At 37.7% G+C, this 20,362-nt stretch overlaps 1 protein-coding gene across 1 annotated transcript in view; it reads right to left on the minus strand.

Moving 5' to 3' along the window:
* Positions 1-20,362, minus strand: part of LOC106909072 (dolichyl-diphosphooligosaccharide--protein glycosyltransferase subunit TUSC3) — a 64,747-nt gene that overhangs the window by 25,770 nt on the left and 18,615 nt on the right. The window contains exons 2-6 of the mRNA XM_088009818.1: positions 9,201-9,370; positions 3,325-3,442; positions 2,207-2,347; positions 1,022-1,162; positions 265-354 (exon numbers count right to left, since the gene is read on the minus strand). Of these exons, the coding sequence (XP_087865944.1) occupies positions 265-354; positions 1,022-1,162; positions 2,207-2,347; positions 3,325-3,442; positions 9,201-9,370 (660 nt within the window). The remainder of the gene's footprint in view (positions 1-264; positions 355-1,021; positions 1,163-2,206; positions 2,348-3,324; positions 3,443-9,200; positions 9,371-20,362) is intronic.

Consider the following 20,362-nt stretch of genomic DNA (forward strand, 5'->3'; position numbering starts at 1 on the left):
GCACCTATGTGACGGCTTGCACATGCATCGTCAGTAAGAAGCATTTATCTAAAAATAAAATAAAAAATGCGGCGGACAAAATGGACCGAAACAAAAATGTAAAAACAGAGAAACATTAAAATGTCACAAAGTATAAACAAACATTTTAAAAAGACAAAGAAACAGATCAGAGTACCAGAGAAAGGTTAAGTTGAGGAAGAAGGTTGACATATTATATTTTTTAAAACATGGAGGGACATAAACATAAATGTTTGTGTTTCATACCACTTGTCCGTTCTGTGGATTTTTGTGGGCGTAGGGAGGACCTCGAATGTGATTCCACATCTGTCCAGATGTCATTGCAAAAACCACACACTGTTACAGAGAGAAAACAACAAGAAGAAGAAATACACAGAAATTGAGAGAGCTGAAGTCTGAGGGGAGGCAGTAATGAGAATTTTAACTAAATACATAAAATAAGGCAATGTCATTATTTAAAAAAAATGTTCCAACACAATTTTCAATTTAAAATTCCACATATTTCACACCTTGTTTTTTCAGTAATTGTCTAATTGTGTCACACAAAACATAAAATCTTGATGAACTGAGATCAGCTCTGTTGTAAGATGGTTAATGCTTAAACTTGTAAGATCTGAAGGAAATTATTTTACACAGTTTGTGATCTTTGATGTCTTATCACACCATGATGTCCAATTAAAACTCAGTCTAGAAAACTGAACGATTAATTTTTAGGTTCTGTCAGTATCTCAAAAACCCAAGTGATTTTGACATTTAAAAAAAAAAATAAAGTCATGTGCTACATCAAAGACAAAGGATGGAGTTTAAACATAAATACATCTAAAAAGTCCTTCATTTTTCATAAAATTGAAAATAGTATTATTATAAAATAGTATTGTGCTTCTTCATTTATTTAAAAAAAATACATATTTCATTGTATACCGTAACTTTCCCTTTGAGGATTAGAAGGTTTTAACACTAAAGTTGGTGTGTGTGTGTGTGTGTGTGTATTCAGTTATCATACCAAAGCAGCCATGGCCCATCCAGTCTTGTTATATATGAATTCTAAGTTGTTTCTCCTCAGATACAGCAAACCTCCAACCAGAGACACCAAAAGAGCCAAAGCAATAGTCCCGGAATAATTTGGAGGACGGAAGACACGAATCTAAGAGGGAGATAAGAGATCAGCAAATCAATACAACAAAGAAAAAAGGCCTCAAATAAGTGCTACAAGAGCATTTGAAACCTGAACCAAATATTCTCTTTGTACAAATCCAGAGTAAAGCACAAGTTTCAACCTTGAAAACGTAAATTAAATTCTGAAATGAATTCCAGTGATGCATGTGGCAAGAATTTATGATTTTTAAAAGCACAGCAACTCACAAAAATAATGTCTCTCAAATAATAGTGGTATGCAGAGCAAGATGAAAAACTTTATTGTGCATAAAATGTTATTTTGGCAAAACTAACTTTTATGCTTCCCAACTTATGCAATAACTGTACATAAGTTCATCATATGAAGAAGCAGTCATTAAAAATGATGTACTTAAATGGCAGGATTATAAATAGAAGCAAAATGTTTGGAAGAAAGCTTGAACATAATCTTTTTTTGATGCTTTTGCACATCCTATTAAATTCTCCCACCTATATTTATGACAAAGTAAAGTTTCCTAATCAGATTATAATTTTATTCATGATTATGGTAATTTATTCAATTACATGTAATATGAAAATAAAGATGCCTAAACCCTTCCATTCTGAGTATAAAACCCATGAATTAAATTTTGGTAAACAGCACCAATAAATCAGACTGTGTTGGTCTGATTGTATGTGTAGAGTTAGTTAAAACGCTTTTTTTTTATTTTATAAAGCAATACAGAGATTTTCAACTGAAGTTGCATTTCCCAGCAGAACTTACATTTGGGCTTGAGTTTGAGGCTGACAGTGAACCATAACAAAAAAAAAAGAAAAAAAAAGATTGCCTGCAGTGCTTTGACCCTCAACACACCAAGGCAATGGGAAATCTTAAAAAGAAAACCTCGTAGTATTGACGTAAACTTGCACTTTAAAACGGCAGCAGATGGAGAAATTGTAACTGTACCACATTAAAAAAAAAAAAAAAAGTGGATCTGGCCATATTTCATCCAAATTAAATCTTGGTTTCTTGCAAATGCACATTCGTCTGCATCGGTAGTTTACCAGGCTGTACCTGAACGTCTGTGCGATCGGCGATCCACTTGGCCAGCTGCTCTGAGGCGAAGCCGATTCTCTGCAGGTCAAACGTATCGGCCCTCTTGGGTTTTCCCTTTGCAGGGAAATGCATGAAAGTTGGAGCGCTGTTCATGTTCAACTGAAAAAGAAAGGACATAAGCCTCCGATTGTGAGAATCAATTTGTCAAACGTAAATCTGTCATGCATTATTTTTGTCAAGCAAATGATGGTAGAGACAAGTGTTGCATTGATTGAAATAATCTGGTTTTGTTTACACATTCAACAACTTGTTGGTTTGACAAAGCAACATTTTTCACCAAACTATGTGTATATGTGTAACGTCACATTCATAAATATTTTGGTTTTGCCTCTTCTTCATTTAAACCATCACTAATTGGCCCAAATACACTCTGAGAAATTAATGCAAATAAACTTCAACTTATAAGAAAGAAGAAGAAAAAAAAAAACCCAAATGTGAACAGCAGACTTGGTGATGATTTCCTCACAGTCAGAGCAAAGCTGTCAACGCTCACTCTTCTACATTACCAGCATTCTGCAGGTGTTTCATGACGCTAAAGTGCTGCTGCCAGCTGTAAAATGGATTTGCTAATCAGTATTTTGTTTATGCCAATGACGGGGGGGGGGGGGGGGAGCTGTTAACATCGTTTCCACCGTTTAACCACACAATCCAGATAATGCAGCTTTCCAGTGAAGAAATCTTAGGCCTTCTATGTCGACTCGTGGTCAGGCGCCACTATGGCTCAGAAAGGTCTTGGTGTTGAGGTGTAGTGGGTAAAAATAATTAAATTGTAAAAGAAAATCATCTTAGGTGACCAAATAAAACCAAAAATATATGTTTCAGAAATATAATCCATAAGTGATCACAACACATGAGCTCAAAGCTAATGAAACTACAAAACAAAAAACAGAAACATGTCACCAAATTTCTCTGAATAGAGGTGTATATAACTTTAGTAAAAGTTTGAGATCTAATTTAAAAAAAATAGGTAATTTAAAAAAGTAACAGTACTGGTTTAAAAATAAATAAATACTATTTGTGCTGTTAAAATGTCTTTTGGATGGAAAGACTTCAAGGTTGCGACACGGACTGCCTACCTGTTGGAAGACGTCGGCTCCTTCATCGTAGTCCACAACCGTGAAGAAGAGCTTGTTGGAAAATGTAGATGAATAACGCCAGGAGTTTGCCAGGACCTGGTATTCTTCATTCGCTTGTCTATAAAACAAAAACAGGACAATCACAGCTACCCAAGTAATTTTTCATAATAGTTATGATCCTAGACGCTGGCTTAATTTTTCAAAAGCTTATTTTCAAGGTGATACTCTCTTATATGGCATTTTGTGAATAATGGATTAAATGTGGCCAGTTTTCTACAACGGATCCCCTACAAGATTGTAAATCTTTAAACATGACATGTATAGAAACCTGCTTTGCAATGTTGGTAGAAGAAGGTATTGCATTTATTATGCTTCGTTTACAATCAGCTCAATAATTTCCCTTTTATCTCTTAACGTTTTCACAGGACCTGTTTTCATCTCACTTTCCTGCACCATGCTCTATTGTCATCGGCCATGTTTACAGATGCACAAAATTAGCACACAAACATAATCAGAAAATTAAAAACTAAGAGAAAAAGAGAACGGAACCAAGACACACACTATGCATCTTTGCCAGTAGAGTCCCACTCTGTCTCAGAAACATCTTTTCTAAATGCTGAAACCACCTCAGTATGGTCATGTCCTCTGAAGGTTCTACTGAGTGGGAAGTCGTCCATCAGGAAACATGAGTGGTGATGTTGTATTGCTATAGCTGCTGTTAATGGTAGGGGAGTCGCTTTGTGGCGTCGATCATAAAAACATCTGAATAAATCCAGGCAGAACTCAGGCTGGCAGGGTGAGAGCTGATATTACAAGCATTTTACCCGAATTCAACGCCAAATTCTACTTTTAATGATTACTACTAAAATGTTTCAATCCCTTGAATGGAGCTTTTATAAAGGACACCCATTTGAAAACCGAGGGTTTCATTAGTATCGCCAGGTGTGTTTTGAGTTATAACATCTCAGTGGCTCGGGTCACCTACCATGTGCTTTTCTTACAGTGGTGAGAAAGGAAGAAAACATTGCAACACTTGGTGCCAGGTTGCACCTCTAGGTGACAAACTCAAACAGGCACGCACACGCTCACACTCCAAATGACTGAAACTCATACGAATCCAAGTTTCTACATCGAAGTCAACAAAGCTAACAGGGTACAATGGGGCATCTACTTTGATGAGCAAAACTTCCCTGGCACATGCTGTCATCCATACGGCACGCCCGACATGCCGAAACTGGACGTGAGAAAAAAAAACTAACCGCTCAGATTGCTAATGGGTTTTTACTGCAGCAGTATTAGTTTTTATGTTTAGCTACATCTAAGGAATTGGAAATACAGCGAACTAAATAGCACCTGAACGACATTTCATTCATGTTTCATGTATGACAAAAGCAACAAGAGTGTGTACGCAAAAGGAATGTGTTGGATCAGACATAAATAACTTCTTTTGGTGTGAAAGGTTAAGGGGAAATTCAATGAGTCTACACAAAGATGAACAACGGTCTAAACCGACTCCATGACAAGATGCAACTCATATTGAGAACAGAGGGTTATGATACAAATATGTGCTCAAAAATAAGAAGTTCTTGAACCGTGTTCAATAAAATGCCACTCCATATTTTACACCAGATTTGCTTGGGTTATTTTCTACACTTCTGCACTGTAGACTAAAGAAGTTCCTTACCTTAAGACAAGCTGCTAACAATGGTTATAATTTTCATACATAGTTATGGGGAGGACTTACACAAAATGCAAGCATAACATCCAATTTAAATGTGGGCAAAGTATGCCAGAACAGAAAGGCGTTACTTGTTTGACGGAGTTATTTTTAGGTGCGGTTTTGTATTTGTCTCTGCAGTTGCCATTAAAAATTAAGGTTTCAAAACACTATTTTGTTGACAACATTCAAGATTTCTATACAATGTATTCAGTTATTTCATTTAATTTCATTTTTTATTTCCATCACTCAATAAATATGAATAGTTCATGTAGCAACTAAAAGAAATCATGACTGAAAAGCATCAGAAAGACGTATAAACTTATAATATCTGTGCCCAGTTATGTATGTTTGAACCACATGGAAGCTTACAAATAAATACATAAAAATGAAAACACAAAATGTGATAAGCCAGATTTGGCAATGCAGTAATTGCTTATAAAAATAGTTATTCTTAAAATGTTTAAATGGATTTGTGAAGGCTTTGTGAAACAACATTGTTTAGCAACGTGCAAGTCAGTCATACCTTTCTGGAGTCAAATAAGAGCTGACATTTTGATGAATCATATGATTCATGATTAATACCTTACATAATCAAGAGACTGATGAGGCAAAAGACTGGCTGATTAGAGTGAGGAATCAGGTCAAAATGGACAAGGACGGTACTCATTTCAGAAAGTGGTTTAATGTCTCCTTGGAGACGCCGATGTGGTCAAATATAAGGTTTACACTAAATAGTCGAACGCCGCTGCCCAAGTTTACATTACAGTAAAACACGAGTGTGCATCATGGCTTCTGACTCCCAGATGAAATTGTCAGTGTTTGTCATGTTCACTCGACCTGAGCCAGACATCCTGACAATACAACAGAGTTTGAGCTTTAGTGGCAAAGGTGGATTTCTCCTAGATGAATAAGCAGGAGCTTTACTGCAGGGTGGATCGTAAAGTAATATTTTCTTGTTTCAAAATACTTTAAAGACCTACCTTCAGGGTATGGCTATATGTACAGTCGTGTTCAAAATAACAGCGATGTGTTTTAAGAGCAAAAAGCAAAAGCTAAATATCCTCATGACATCTTTACATCAATAATACAGAAAAATATTGGGAACATTGCTTTAAGATTTTTCATTTGTAATAGAACGTGCAAATGTTTCTACATTGGGCAACACAACCATTTCTGTTGGTGATGGACAGGTTTTGATACAATGGCATAATAAAATCCCCACACCATGACGCCCGAGTCACCGTGTTTCACAGTGTACTTTGATTTGACTTGAACATCTGGGGGTCACGTAGCAAAACTGTGGATCTAAATGCAGAAGCAACAAACTGGCTTTCATCAGTTCACAAAATGTGGCACCTCTTCACCCAACATGATCTTTAGCAAACTGACTTCTACATCCCACTTTCCTCCTTTCTCGTGGGTTCTTTGGTCGCTCTGGGACTGGTCATTGTTCAACTCTGACTTTTTGGCTATTTTTACACGTTTTGCTCTATTCAGATTGTTTTCTGCTTCCCCCCCACATCTCCCAGATTGTGTAAGCTATTTCAAAACCTTTGACAGGATCTTAATTGAGCCATCTGTCATTTTTATGTTTTCTCCTGTCCAATAACTTTTTATTCTATGTACACTTCTCTTCCAGTTTTATCTGCTCTGTTTGTTTGCATGGGTTTATTTCTATCTGAAATTGCATTAGTTTTATTGCTTCAAACAAGCTAAAAATAGCTGTATCTTTTGATTTTTATTACATTTTCCATCAGGCTAAATTGTATATAACATCTAAAATATTGGTAAAATATCGGTTTTTCGCCAAAACAGCGACACTTGCATCTGATATCGGCCCAAATAGTCATGTCAGTGCATCCCTAATTTTGATGACAAGGAAAAGATGGAATCATTCAATTAATAATTAAAATCTTCTGTACAATACAGAATTAAGCAGCATTTGTGAATTTCTTCCAATGCCTATGAGTTTTCTCGACCTACTTTTACATTTTAAACAACTTGTTCACATTAAAAGTCCATCTCTACTGGCTGCTCCGGCTCCATGTTTGTTTGATCTGACAACTTCAGTGCTTAACCAGCAGCCTTGTGGTAGAGCGCTACACTGTGAGCTACCGTAGCACTCGTCATTATCTACTGCGGCACCAAGTTTATGAAGCAGGAGAACAACGCTGTTAGCTTTGTAGACAAACAATTAAGTGGAATCACTAGAAAAACAACATGTTATGAGCCAAGTTATTGAGTCATTTTACTGCCCCACTGTGCAAAGATCACAGGCAAAGCAAGATGTGCGTTTAAAGGTCTTTTTTTTAAAGCTGTTTGCCAAGTGAGACAGATATTCCAGTTTATCAAGTGTCAGGTGTGAAAATGAAAAGGTTTGCAAGAGATACCTGTGTGTAGATGCAAACTCTGCAATATCAGAAGTTGTTTTCAAGAGAACTTAGGTTTGTAGCCAACTTTCAAATCAAGTTTTCATCATGACTATATGGAGATGCTCTTGTTTTCCCCAGGAAAATGCCAAATAGGCTGTACTCTTAATAGTTATTTATACTAGAAAACCGTATTAAAATCCTGCTCGTATTAGTAAGACATTTCTCAGGTGTTTGTGTTTAAAAGTCGCCTAAAATAATGTGATAATCTTTGCAGGTCAGGTTCAACTCTGACCATCAGCTGTTCCCATGTTTGCTCGAAATGCTTTCCCCCAATGCAGACACATAAACTCTGGGCTGTGGGTGTGTCAAACATATGGAGGAGCACTTTCTCCACTTTCACCAACAAAGGGAGGCCATTTGTGGAAAGTCAGCATCTTGTCCTAATTCACACTTTCATTCACTTCTACTGTGCTCCACTATTTAAGTTTAGAGGTTTGGTGTGAAGTGAGTTTAAGTTAAAGTTAGGATTAGACTGGTAATGGTTGAGCGTAAATGCAGTCACTAAAATGAAAGGAAGTGAATATAAAGTCAGTTTGATGGAAATACAACACACTGTGTGTGTGTGTGTGTGTGTGTGTGTGTGTGTGTGTGGGGGGGTGTGTGTGTGCGTGTGTGTGTGTGTGTGTGTGTGTGTGTGTAGCCTTGTATCTGCTACATAGTAAAGACAATTTTTCCAACTAATACCTCACTGTGGGAACTGACTACTCCTATGTGGTGCTGTTTCTGCATGTGGAGTTAATTTTAGGACTTTAAGGTGTGAATTGAGTTTAGGTTCGGTTGAGACATGAACTGGTAATGTTTAGGTTTAGGGAAGGGTTAGGCTACAGAAATAAATGAAAAAGGAAGGGAAGTCAATGCAAAGTCCTTACGATGATAGAAAGACACACTGTGGTGTTGACAGAGATTTTCTTTGATTAGACTCCAGTCATGTTGTTGTATGCTGTGATTAAGATGGATTTCAGCATATATATTTATGGAATTGTATAGCTAGCAAACATGGAGATCCAAAAAAAAAAAAAGCAGCAGTGGTGACTTGCAGCTGCTTTCAGAACAACGGACAGCTCCAGAGCCGTCGCCGCTCCAGGTACTGTCCATTGTGCTGAAGTGAAGTTGCATTAAGAGCAACATGGTTTCCAGTTCAAATCTGTAGTCGTCTTTTTTTTAATATAATATTGATATAAAATAGTGGGTCGACTGGAAGGTTTATATTCTACATATATTATATCAGCTGGTTTTTCTAAACCAAAGGAATGAAGGAGAATGAACTACTGTCTCTACCTTGTGACTCAAAGTTAATTTGTAAAGTAAGAGGCAAAATCATCTTAAACTAAATATAAAACTTATATACTTTTAAATATTGCACATTTAAAGATGGTGTTACAAGCGTTTCCAAGTCTCTCTGTAAGTAAGTGGGTAACTTTGTCTCAATGGTCTTATTTTGTGGAATTTATTCATGTCCCACTGGCAGTGTGACTAGCTGGAGTATTTTTGAACAAAATGTCAGTGTAACCCACAGGTTATTATTACATAAGGCCATTTGCCGTTCCCATTGCATGTGCAGTTTTATGAATATACAATCTGGGCGACAGGGGTGAGCCAAACATCAACAGATTTCTAGGCCAGATGTGTGTGTGTGTGTGTGTGTGTGTGTGCGTGTGCGTATGTGCGTGTGTGTGTGGTAGATGATAGGGGATATGACAGTTATTGCTGTGGTGGTAGTGTACCTGCAGACCGAACACTGCCTCTGAGGCTGCAGGGCGGTGAACATGACGATAACGGAGTAGTTCCTGGGCGGGGCCTTGACAAAACGACGGAACTTGTCTCCGTTCATGCGGATGACTGAGCGCCGAGAAGACCACTCCATCATCTGCTCAACCTTCTCCGACAGCAGGTTCTAAACGCAGAAAAGAAAAGACCAAACACAGATTATACTTTTAGTGCAGATTCTCAGAAAATGAGCAGTTGGATATGTATCAAGTGTGTCAGAGTAAAGTTCACGAGATAAGATGAATAAGCTTTTAAATACAATACATTGTATTGAAAACACTTATTCCAATGTCAGTTTGATGGCCACCACAACTGTAATTCACAAGGGGAGTGGAGCAGGCAATGATACGATAGAAAAAAAAAAAGCATAATCACCACAATATTCAACGATCATAACTCAATATTATATTTTCCTCTCATCGTGAAGCCAAAGGTTTAAGGCAGTGGTCTCAAACTCCAGTCCTCAAGACACAGTGTCCTGCAACTTTTAGATGTCTCTCTGCTTCAGCACACCTGGCCCCACTATTAGCTCTGTGGAGCTTGACTGCATGCTAGTGAGGCAGATTAGCCATTTAATTCAAGTGTAGGACAAGGGACATGTCTAAAAGTTGCAAGACATTGGTCTTCGAGAAACGCCGTTTGAGACCACTGGTTTCGGTCAAGTTCATTTGTATAACAAAATGTCAGTGTAACCCACAGGTTATTATTACATAAGGCCATTTGCCGTTCCCATTGCATGTGCAGTTTTATGAATATACAATCTGGGCGACAGGAGTTCATTTGTGTAGCACACGTAGCAACTGTGGATCAGTGGGTAGAGTATCTTGCAATTGGAAAGCTGTAGGTTCGATTCCAGCTTCCTCCAGTCACATGTCGATAAGGCCCTGGGCAAGGAACGCCACCCAAAGTGGTCTGCATTGGTGTAGAAATGTGCGTGAATGAGTGAATATGGTTCTAGTATAAAGAGCTGCTGAACGGTCAAAATGACTGCAAAAACAATTTACAAGTTCAGTCCATTTATCATCAAGAATAATCCTCTTTATCGATGACTAGAGTTTCAATGTTCCATTTATTTTAGCTCTAGCGTAACTATAAACAGATTTTTATCCTTTTTTTAAGGAACTCAGTGTTTTGGCAGCTTTGCAGTTTGCTGGAAGTTCGTTCCAGATTAGAGGAGCAGAGAAACTGAATGTTGCTTCTCCATGTTGGGTTCAGAACAGAACCAGAATACCTGAGAAGTCTGAAAGAATATACAACAACAGATCGTTAATGTATTTTGGTGCAAAGCAGTTCAAGGTACTTGTGAAGTAACTGAAGTATTTCATAGTCTATTGTTTGAGCTGCAGGGAGTAGTGGAAGGACTTTATAGCTAGAGTGATATGTAGTTTTGGAAAACTCTAGTAATACTCCTAGCATGCCACAGATTGCACAATCTTACTTAAAGTTTTTCACTTCTGGCATAGAGGAGAAAGTACTCCATGGTGATAGTATTTATGTTGCACTCCCAGCAAACCGCAACATCAAGAAGAAACATGAGAGGCTTGAGAAATACTAAGGGCTACTGAATAAAAAAACGCCATCTGGCTGGGAAAAGAGCTCGACATCAGAGCTGCAGTGCAACTCTGCGGATAAACAACTTACAGCAAACATGTACACAAAGCCTCATGCTACAGATTTGGGAGATGAAATACTTTCAGAGAGTTGGATTTATGTAATTTTGCTTGGGTTCAGTGTCCTCATACTGTTTACATCTGTAAGCCTTTATGATGCAGTGTTGGTTCTCGAGGAGCCCGCTCAGATACTTGCCAACGTGATCTTCCCCACGCCGCCACCGCTGCAGCAGCTCTGGGCTGAAGAGTGATGAAATAGTCAGACTGGAGATGAAACGCTTGTTTTTCCAACCTCTGCTGATCAAACTGTACCTCAAGAACCTCTGGAAACGAGAGGCGCGCGTTTGGTTTCACGCACAATGCAATCGATGGTTTTGAATCACAATGAGCTGCATATCTGAGCTCATGCATTTCTAATTAAAGACTTCCGATCTTATAAATGTTTGGCATACTGTGACACGTGTGAGTGCAAAGACTTGCATGACAAGCTTCACTGCTCCCTTAGTCAGCTGCTATCAGCTAGCACACCGATAAAAGTCTACATTTGCAATCGGCTAAAAGGAGAAAAACACGAACCCTTTTTGGAAGTTTGTTCCATCACATAAAGCATATAAGTACCCCAATTTCTGTCCATTCCTGTTTTTGTTTGTTTTTTTTGTTGTTTTTTGCACACCGGTTTTTAAGTATTGGTTCAAGCAGACAGTAGTTAAATAATTCAGCAGCGCGCCTTCATTCGACTGCTAATCGAACACTCCTACTTTCACACAGATCAACAGCGGGCCTTAGAGTTGCAGAAGTGAAGCGTACACTGAATCTCTCCAGTAAACTGCCTGGAGACAAGATCAACAAAGACGAACTGAAAAAGCTGGAGAAGGATAAGGAAGAAAGTGAGGCAGAAAATAGGAGAAGAGAAAACAAGCATAATGTGTTTTTGGGGGGTATTTTAGACAGCATGATGGTCATCTCTAAGAGAGGAGAGGAAATTCACAAAGGATCAGCAACTACATAGTGTCCATGCCCACTGTAGGGTTTTTTTTTTTCTTTGCCTTTAATTTCTCTGCCTTGTTTTTGTCTTCATGCCTTCTGCCCTAAAAGGAGAGCTGCCAGCTCTGGACTACAGTCTGTAATGATGGCCTGTCTCACTTGTGCTTCTCAAACACTTTCTCACAAAGAGGAAATGAGTAAAAAGAAAATCTGAGAAAGAAAAAAGAACCATATTATGTTAAATTTTGCGCACTGTAAATAAAATGAAGCCATATTTCTGTAATACGAGCTTAAAAAGAAAAAGTCGGTGGAATGGAAAAGTTTATCCTCATGTGAGGTGAAGATTAAAGTGGATGCATGTATCAATTTTAGATTCATAGACAGAAAACAAACTTGGGAGCTGATTATTATTAAACAGTTTGCCGAAGGGAGCGCAGAGCGCAGCAAAAACATCAAATCTTAAGTATTTTTTCTCTAGTTTCTAATGCAAATATCTTATTACACTTGAAATAAGACAAAACTGTTTTCAGCAAAACATAGCAGCTTGTTTTGAAGTAAATAATTCCTCAATATTGATTTAAAAAAAAGTACTACTTCCATTGGCAGATACATTTATTTATTTATTTATTTATTTATTTATTTATAGCAAAACAATTTCCTCATATTACAAGTGAAATAATCTGACAATAGAGCTAATAGTTTTTCATTAACGAAGGGATTATTTACTTAAACGTAAAGCATATTGTTGATGAGCTACTTTTTAAGTTAGTACACCTGAATTAACATGGAACTAAGATATTTGTGCTAGAAACTAGACAAAAAATACTTGGTCAGATTTTCCGTTTGCAGTGAGAGCGTTTGCCGTTACCATATTTTACATTATTGGTCCATAATATCGCATGATGTTAGTTCACTACATTATATCTGTTGCCAATTAACTTTGACCAAATTATTTCAGTTTTTTTTCCACCAAAGAGCCTATGCATTCACTTTTCAATGACTGATATGCCAGCAACAAACTCAACAACAGAATATGGCTGTAGTGCAGATACTAGACATACAAGAATTAGTAACAGATTCTTTTGAAAAAGAAAAAACTGTCTAAATAAAGCTTAAATTAAAAAGAAGTTCTATGTGTGAAGTTTGCATTTTGATCAAGATTCCTTGAGGGGGCACTCTGTTGGGTTTTGTTTGTATTTGTTCTTTTAATTAGGTTTGAACACAGTGTCCATGAGTCTCACAAATAAACTGCTAATATTTTTTTGGGAAAAAACCCTCAAAAAACTACCATTATTTTCACCCATAACATGAAAATCAAGTACAATTTGCCCGTGAACCATTTCAAAGAAACTTAAATCAACTGACTTGACATGAGCTGCTTATTTACCTTCTGGGTCTAAACAACATTTTTTGGGGATGCTGAAAAGTTATCTTAGAGATCTCCGTAGCTCGGTCGTATAACGAGTTACAAAGAAATGCATCTGGACTCCCACATGGGAGGACTTGACCTTGCAAAATTAAGTGAAAATATTTAGCTAATGAACTTCGGCGTACTTGTAAATTCTGAAGAGAAGTCCACAGCCGCAGCCATTAAAGTGCTTGTGCACGAAAACAGCTGGAGGAGATTAGCTGTGTCCTTCAGGTCCCGATACCGTAGCGTCAGCGGCTCGTGATACAAGTTCAACTCAACATATGCTTACTCGTGTCTGCGTCACACCTTGGGCGTCACGAATTACTAACTGAGTTCATTAACTGGAGAAGAAAAGAAAGTAGAAACATTTAAATTAAAGTTACTCGCTTGGTTCTTTTAGGAAACTATATAGCTGAAGATGCGTGTCTATGTAAATTAATACATTTGTGTGGCCAATGTTATCATTTAAAACAGAATCTCCCACTGAATTATCCTGATCCCTTTTCTTAGGCCTCTTCAAATTAAATAAACTAGGCTTATTTACAAAAACTTACAAAGTATTTCCAACAAAATGAAGCCAGTCCTGTACAGTTTTGGAGAAAAACCTCAAGATAAACAGACTCCTTTGCACCACCACAACTGCTCTTTGCCTTTTCCAAGCCTCAAACGTATGAGCTACATACGCACTGACAGTCTAGAACCATTAAAAAACATTTATTTTCTACCCCGTTGAGCACAAAGGGCATTAAAATGAATCACGTCTTATGCCGGTGTGTGTTTGGTGTGTTTTTACGTCTGTGTGTGAGCGACGCTGAGTGAGGAAGATGCGCAAATGCTCTGCAGATACTCTGCATTATCTCTCCGATTCTCTGTTAGCCACTCTAAGTATGTCATAACCTCTCCTTACATCTCACACACACACACACACACACACACACACACACACACACACACACACACACACACACACACACACACACGCACGCACGCACACACACACACACACACACACACACAGTAGGTACATCGCCAGGAGGCAAAAAGCATAAATAGCACCTAACCATGGTTGCAATTTCTTGACAATTCCCACTATTTGTTGTTCTTACTTGTGGTCATTTCTTATAAAAATCAATATTACCAAGTCATTTTCTAGCCATCTTTTAGAAAGTTTCTCATATTTTGATCAATTTTAAGAGAACATACAGCGCCAAACACCAACATTTATGTTGAAACACAAAAACATGGTTTAGATAATACATTTAACAAAACTGTACAGAAAAAACAACAAACACTGTGAGATGCAAAGTATTTCAAGCAACAACAGTAAGACTATGTTCAATCAAGTCTACAGGAAGGTGGGAAAAAAACCTGATACAAGACCAAAACAAAAAAAAGAAAGAAAAAAAGATGGAACAGACACAAGCAGAGCGAGAAGAGTAAATTGGGAAGAAAGAAAAATCACAGCCAGGAGGAGGATGACACATTAAGTGTCAGGCAACTGATTTTTGCACTGATGAGTACACAGCAGGAGGTTATGGAGGGCATGACAGAGGACAGCCATTTCATCAGCCATTCTGTTACACAATCATAAAGTCACTGTGCCGGCCATAAACATGGTTTTTTGCCCCTCGCTGTTGCTCTTTATTTGATTCTCAAAACCTGGAAACAGAAACATTAACAATAACATAACGATTTATTGTGGTAACACGTAAAGATTGGTGAATATACTTTGTTTTCCCGTGTGAAAAGGCAGAATCAAGTCAAACTAAGAAGCACAGAGATCGCGCAAATTTGAGCCAGAAAAAGCAGCGGACGTGTCAGAGTGGCTACAATAAGGAGAAAGCTGGAAGACAAAGGATTCTGCTTTTGTTTGCTGGGAACATCATTAAGCTTAGGAGGTCAGAGAAACGCTGTGGCTCGATCGTCCGCTGCTTTATGGACAGCAGCAGATAAACTGAGACGTGGTGTCAACACTTCTAGGAAGCCGAGGCTCTTACTGGGTGTAAGCTGGAATGAACTGAGACAAGATGCACGGCATGATGGGAAATATCAAGCAGCAACTTTTTTTTCTTACTTAAAAAAAGAAAGAAATCAATATGCTTATTTCCATCTATTATTGCAAGCCTAATATTGTAAAAAGAAAAAAAAAAGGCTTACATGAAAAATCTGCAGTAGCTGGCAATTTTTAATATGACTAATCATCAGAATAATCAACAGATTAATCAATAACTAAAATAGTAATTACCTGCAGCCCTACATTTACTGTTTGAAAAGATGAATGCAGCATTTATGCTCACATGGAGCAGTCAAAAATAGGTTAGGTAGCTAAAGCAAAACTTCCATCCGTTTCATAATTCATCAGTTTTATCACAAGATGCCCATATCATAACTGTTTCCCTGATAGTAACAAAAGCTGCAGGATGCAGGCCCACTGGAAAGTCACCAGTAATAAAGTCACACTGCTGACTCTCTTGCAATGGAAAATCTTTTTCCACTTGCTTAACAATTTGGACAGTTTTCTTAATGAAGTTCTGGTGAATTGCTCTGACCTTTGAACTGTTGCAGCAGAAAGCCAGTGTCAGACATGAACTACTTCAACATGTTAACAAATAGGCATCCACTCAATATGAATACGGGCGTAAATTCTGAGAAGATCCTGCTCACAACAACTGAAGATGTCAGTAAAAATTTATTGAAATAGCACGCCAAGACTTTTCTGAGTTTCCAAGTGGACGTCACACCATAAACACAGCTTCATAAAGCTATAAAAATAAAAGCTTCCCATGAGGTACCTCGTAGATAATGGATGAGGACAACCAGCCAGGGATTTGATCTGCAAGTCTTCTAAATAATAATAATAATGGAAAAAATACAATAGCATGTCGTCCAACCAATCTCTTCCTCTGGGAGATTTTAACACGTCCATTGTAAATGAATGGGTCTTGACTTTGGCCGTCAGCCCCCTAGTTTCCTCCAATCCCATCTCTAAAAGAGGGGATTATGGGAAATTGGCTTCATTTAACAAGGAACAAAGAGTTGTCTCACACAAAAATGCAGAAAAGGCCAGAAGACAGATAAACACACCCAGTATAAAATCGAAGGACAAAAAAATAAATAAATACAACAGTGGAAAAAAAAGTCAATTCTGTTACGTACCATCCTTATAATGATGGCAGGACTTTCCATACTGTGTTAAACCAAAAACATGTACATGCATACATTCACACACACACGCACACACACACACACGCGCACACACACACACACACACACACACACACGCACACACACACACACACACGCGCACACACACGCGCACACACACACGAGGTCAAAAGGGCACAACAAATAAAACAAAAAAGTTGCATTATTCAAATGAATGGCATTTTTATGGCTTTTTACAAGGGGAAACACGTGACTGAGAAAAATATGAAGTGGAGATAAATGCATATGGTAAAAAAAACAAAAACAAAAAACAAGGTTATGAGATAGAGGAAGCAATAAGATGAGGAACTCAGGAACAAGTTAAAAGAAAAAATAAATACAGATAAAAATATAAAATATATGTAAAAAAACAGAGAAAAGGGAATAAAACAGTTCAGAAAGTTTTATTCTGTCTGAACAGAATAAAATGTGTGTGGAAAAGGTTTTTTCCACACACATTTTCTGTGTACTTTTTATTTTCCCCATCTTCCTCATATGGGTCCAGTAGTAATCTCAAGTTTTCTCAACTGTTTCAGATAGAAAAAGAAGAAACAGTGTTCGAGTTGTTTATCTCAAACAGGGAAGCAAAGTGGAGGCATGTGAATGCAAAAGAAAAGCATGCAGTGACTAGTGAATGCTTTATGGTGGGGATAATCGACAAATAATCAGACTGATTCGTTTTATTTGGCTTGAAATGGCCGTCCTGATTAAATATCACATTCTGATTAAACCAAAATAACCTTATGTGACCTCCTGCTGGTATGTAAGAGTTATCAGTCTTATGTTTATTTACAACAATTCTTTCTTGGTAATGCAGAATTAATTAATTAGTTACATTTTGCTTTGGTGTATTTCTATGTTTTGCATATTCACACACTGGTGGTGACATAATGTGGATACATTTAGATCCCCACTTTTAGAAAAAAAGTAGTAAAGAAAAAGTCAATTTAGAGAAACACAAACAGGACCATGCGACACTTAAACACAGTCTGTGTGTGTGTGTGTGTGTGTGTGTGTGTGTGTGTGTGTGTGTGTGTGTGTGTGTGTGTGTGTGTGTGTGTGTGTGTGTGCGTGTGTGTGCGTGGGTGTGCGTGGGTGTGTGTGTGAGTCCACTGCGAGTCAGTGGTAGTGTATTATTTCCCTCTCACACCTGCAGTCGTGTTGCAAAGTCTGCATTTGTCAGCTCATAATCTGCGATTCCCAGAAATATCAAGAGTTGTCACTTAAGGGACTACGGGAGCGGATTTGTCAGCTTAACTGCCAAATAACAATTATTGGAAATAAATGCTTTTTTTTCCCCTCCACTATTGTCTGAGTGTCTTCCCATCAGTCTTTCTCCAGTGATATTTTTTTCTTTTCATATATTTTCCCCATTAGTGCAAGCAGTCATCTCTCTCTGTGATTCTTTGCAGACTATCTGAAATTTGTCTTGCTTACAGATAACCGCTTTACTCTAAAGCTCCCAGGAAAAGAACCTGACATTTGAAATCTTCTGTCATTTCCTCTCCTCAAGGCACCTGACCAAGTTTTTATTTTTTTTGCTTGTCGTAATAGGGAGTCTGTCGTCATTTTAACTTGTGAATTTATTTTTCTGAAATGACTGTGTGGGTGGGTTCATCATCCCCTTTATCATGTTAAGATATTCAGGATTTGAATGGTAGAATAATTTTGTGCTTAGACCTGTCTATTGCTTCAAACCACCTGGAGATACAGCTGATGGCAATTAAAAAACAGGCAATCATTTGCATTTGACCTAAAATTATTTTAATAATTTTGTGACTGCTAGTAAGTAAAATGGCAAACTGTCTACAGGAGAGAGGCACAGAAAATGCATATTTATTTTAAAGGGGCAATTAAGCAAGAAACTGCTCTGCTTCTCTCCGTCTCAAAGAAAGAAAGAAGCTTTTCTGCTGTCACTTCAACGTGATGACTTAAGCAACTCACTGGTCAGGTGTTTTCATCATGCAACTGGCAAATTGCAAAATTTAAATGATTACATTTAATGGAAAATATTTTTTTATGCGTCAGATTGAAAAGCCTATTCAGAGCCATAAGAGGTTACATGATCAAATACAGGCCTACTTCACACACAAGGCTAAACGGTATAACAAGAGTAATTTAAAACTGGATTCTTTACACATTGAAAAAATAAAAATGCACTTTGTTTCAGAAAACACTACAAATCTCTGCACAAACTAATAGATAATAAAAGCATTTCAAGCTCTCCAAACAGCAGAGCTACCAAAAGAAGCAAAGAAAAATGCTTTTGGAACAAGGCTGGAAACTACAGAGTCAAATAATCGACGAACACATAAATGGAGCCCAGAGCAAGAAAGTTCTTCTCCCAAATTTGAAAAGGAAACACAAAGTAAATATGAAAACCTCTTCATCTTCCTGCAGCTTTGGTGCAACATGTTGTTCGAAAGTTGTTGTTTTTTCTTTGCCTTGGTATGAGAGATGGGATGGCAAACAAAAAACTCAGTTTTAAAGTCACAGTTTGGTGAAGTTTTGGTGCAGTTAGAGCTACAGACATGAGAAATTTTTTATTTTATTTTATTCAACGGTGAATATGTGGACATAAGAACCAGAAGTATATATTTTTTGAAAATTGGATATAGACAAAATTAACTGAAAATGAGTCAATTAGCTATACCCGACTGGTATTATTTGCGCTGCATTTAAATGTGACGCTTTGATAGAGTTCAGTCCCACGTAGGTCTGTCACGATTACAAATTTTGATAGAAGATAAATTGTCCCAGAAGTTATCGCGATAAACGATATTGTGTCAAGACCATTTTGAGTAATAAAATGGTGACAGCATGGTAATACTACAATACGTTCTCAAAGATCAATAAACTTTAATTTCTAAAGAACATTTAACACTGAAACTGGAAGACATTTTAAATATCCAAAATAAACAAAACAACAGAAAAGATAAATAAAACTGAATCATGAAGATTCTATAAACAAAATTGTCCTTCAAAAAAGTGATAGTTGAGACCAAAGCATCAAACTTAAGACCAATTTTGGTAGAAAGAAAGGGAGAAAAAAGAAAAACGATAAGTTGTGTACATGGACATTATTGAGATCATTTTAATTTATCATGCAGTTAACAGGTTCCTGAAGCATTTGCTATGGCTTTGGCGAGCTCCGCGTTGTTCGCAACACTACACTGCAGTTTACCGTAGAGTAATTCCAGTTACAGTCCATTCAATCCCATTTCAGTGGAATAACTAAATCCAACATGGAGTCAGCTAATAGGGCTGGGCGATAAAATGCTAACGATAGCCGTCGCAATGGAGGATAGAAAATGCGTCCAATAGAATGTTGATCATTTCTCTGAACTTTAATCTAGAACAGTGATCTGGTATTTTGTATTTTTATCTTTTTATTATCTTTTATGTTCTTTGATAATCATTCATTTATTATTTTATTATTCATTCAGGGTATTGTTCTTTATAATTTGATCTTTATTTAGCTGATAAAAGTTATTCTGCTCAGATTAGTATGCAAATTGAACATGGATCACGTGAACAGGGCATGCTTGGCTCTGGTTGACTTGGGTTGGGCTCTGATTGGTCCGCTGGTTGACGCTCTCAGCCCATGATTGGCTCATGGTCAGAGAGCGGCTACCTCTGATTGGATGGCTCGCCTGCAAGGATGGAGATGGCCACTCCCCCTTTGCACGTGAACATTCTTTTGATTAAGAGATAAAATACGAAAAAGCCCGCGGTTTGGGTCAGAGTCTGCTGTGGATCGCGTTCGAATGCCCAGCTACGTTGATGCTACCGCTCTATCTCTAGGCCGAAGGCTCTCCGGCCAAGTTTCATGAGGTAAGCGCTGGTAACTTGAATGAATCGAGCATCACGTGTTTAGTCATAGAGTGTTTTGTACTGTATTCTGTGGGGA

This window comes from Poecilia mexicana, unplaced genomic scaffold (genome assembly GCF_051168715.1).
Source record: "Poecilia mexicana isolate PSO_F unplaced genomic scaffold, ASM5116871v1 scaffold_2, whole genome shotgun sequence".
NCBI lineage: Eukaryota > Metazoa > Chordata > Actinopteri > Cyprinodontiformes > Poeciliidae > Poecilia > Poecilia mexicana.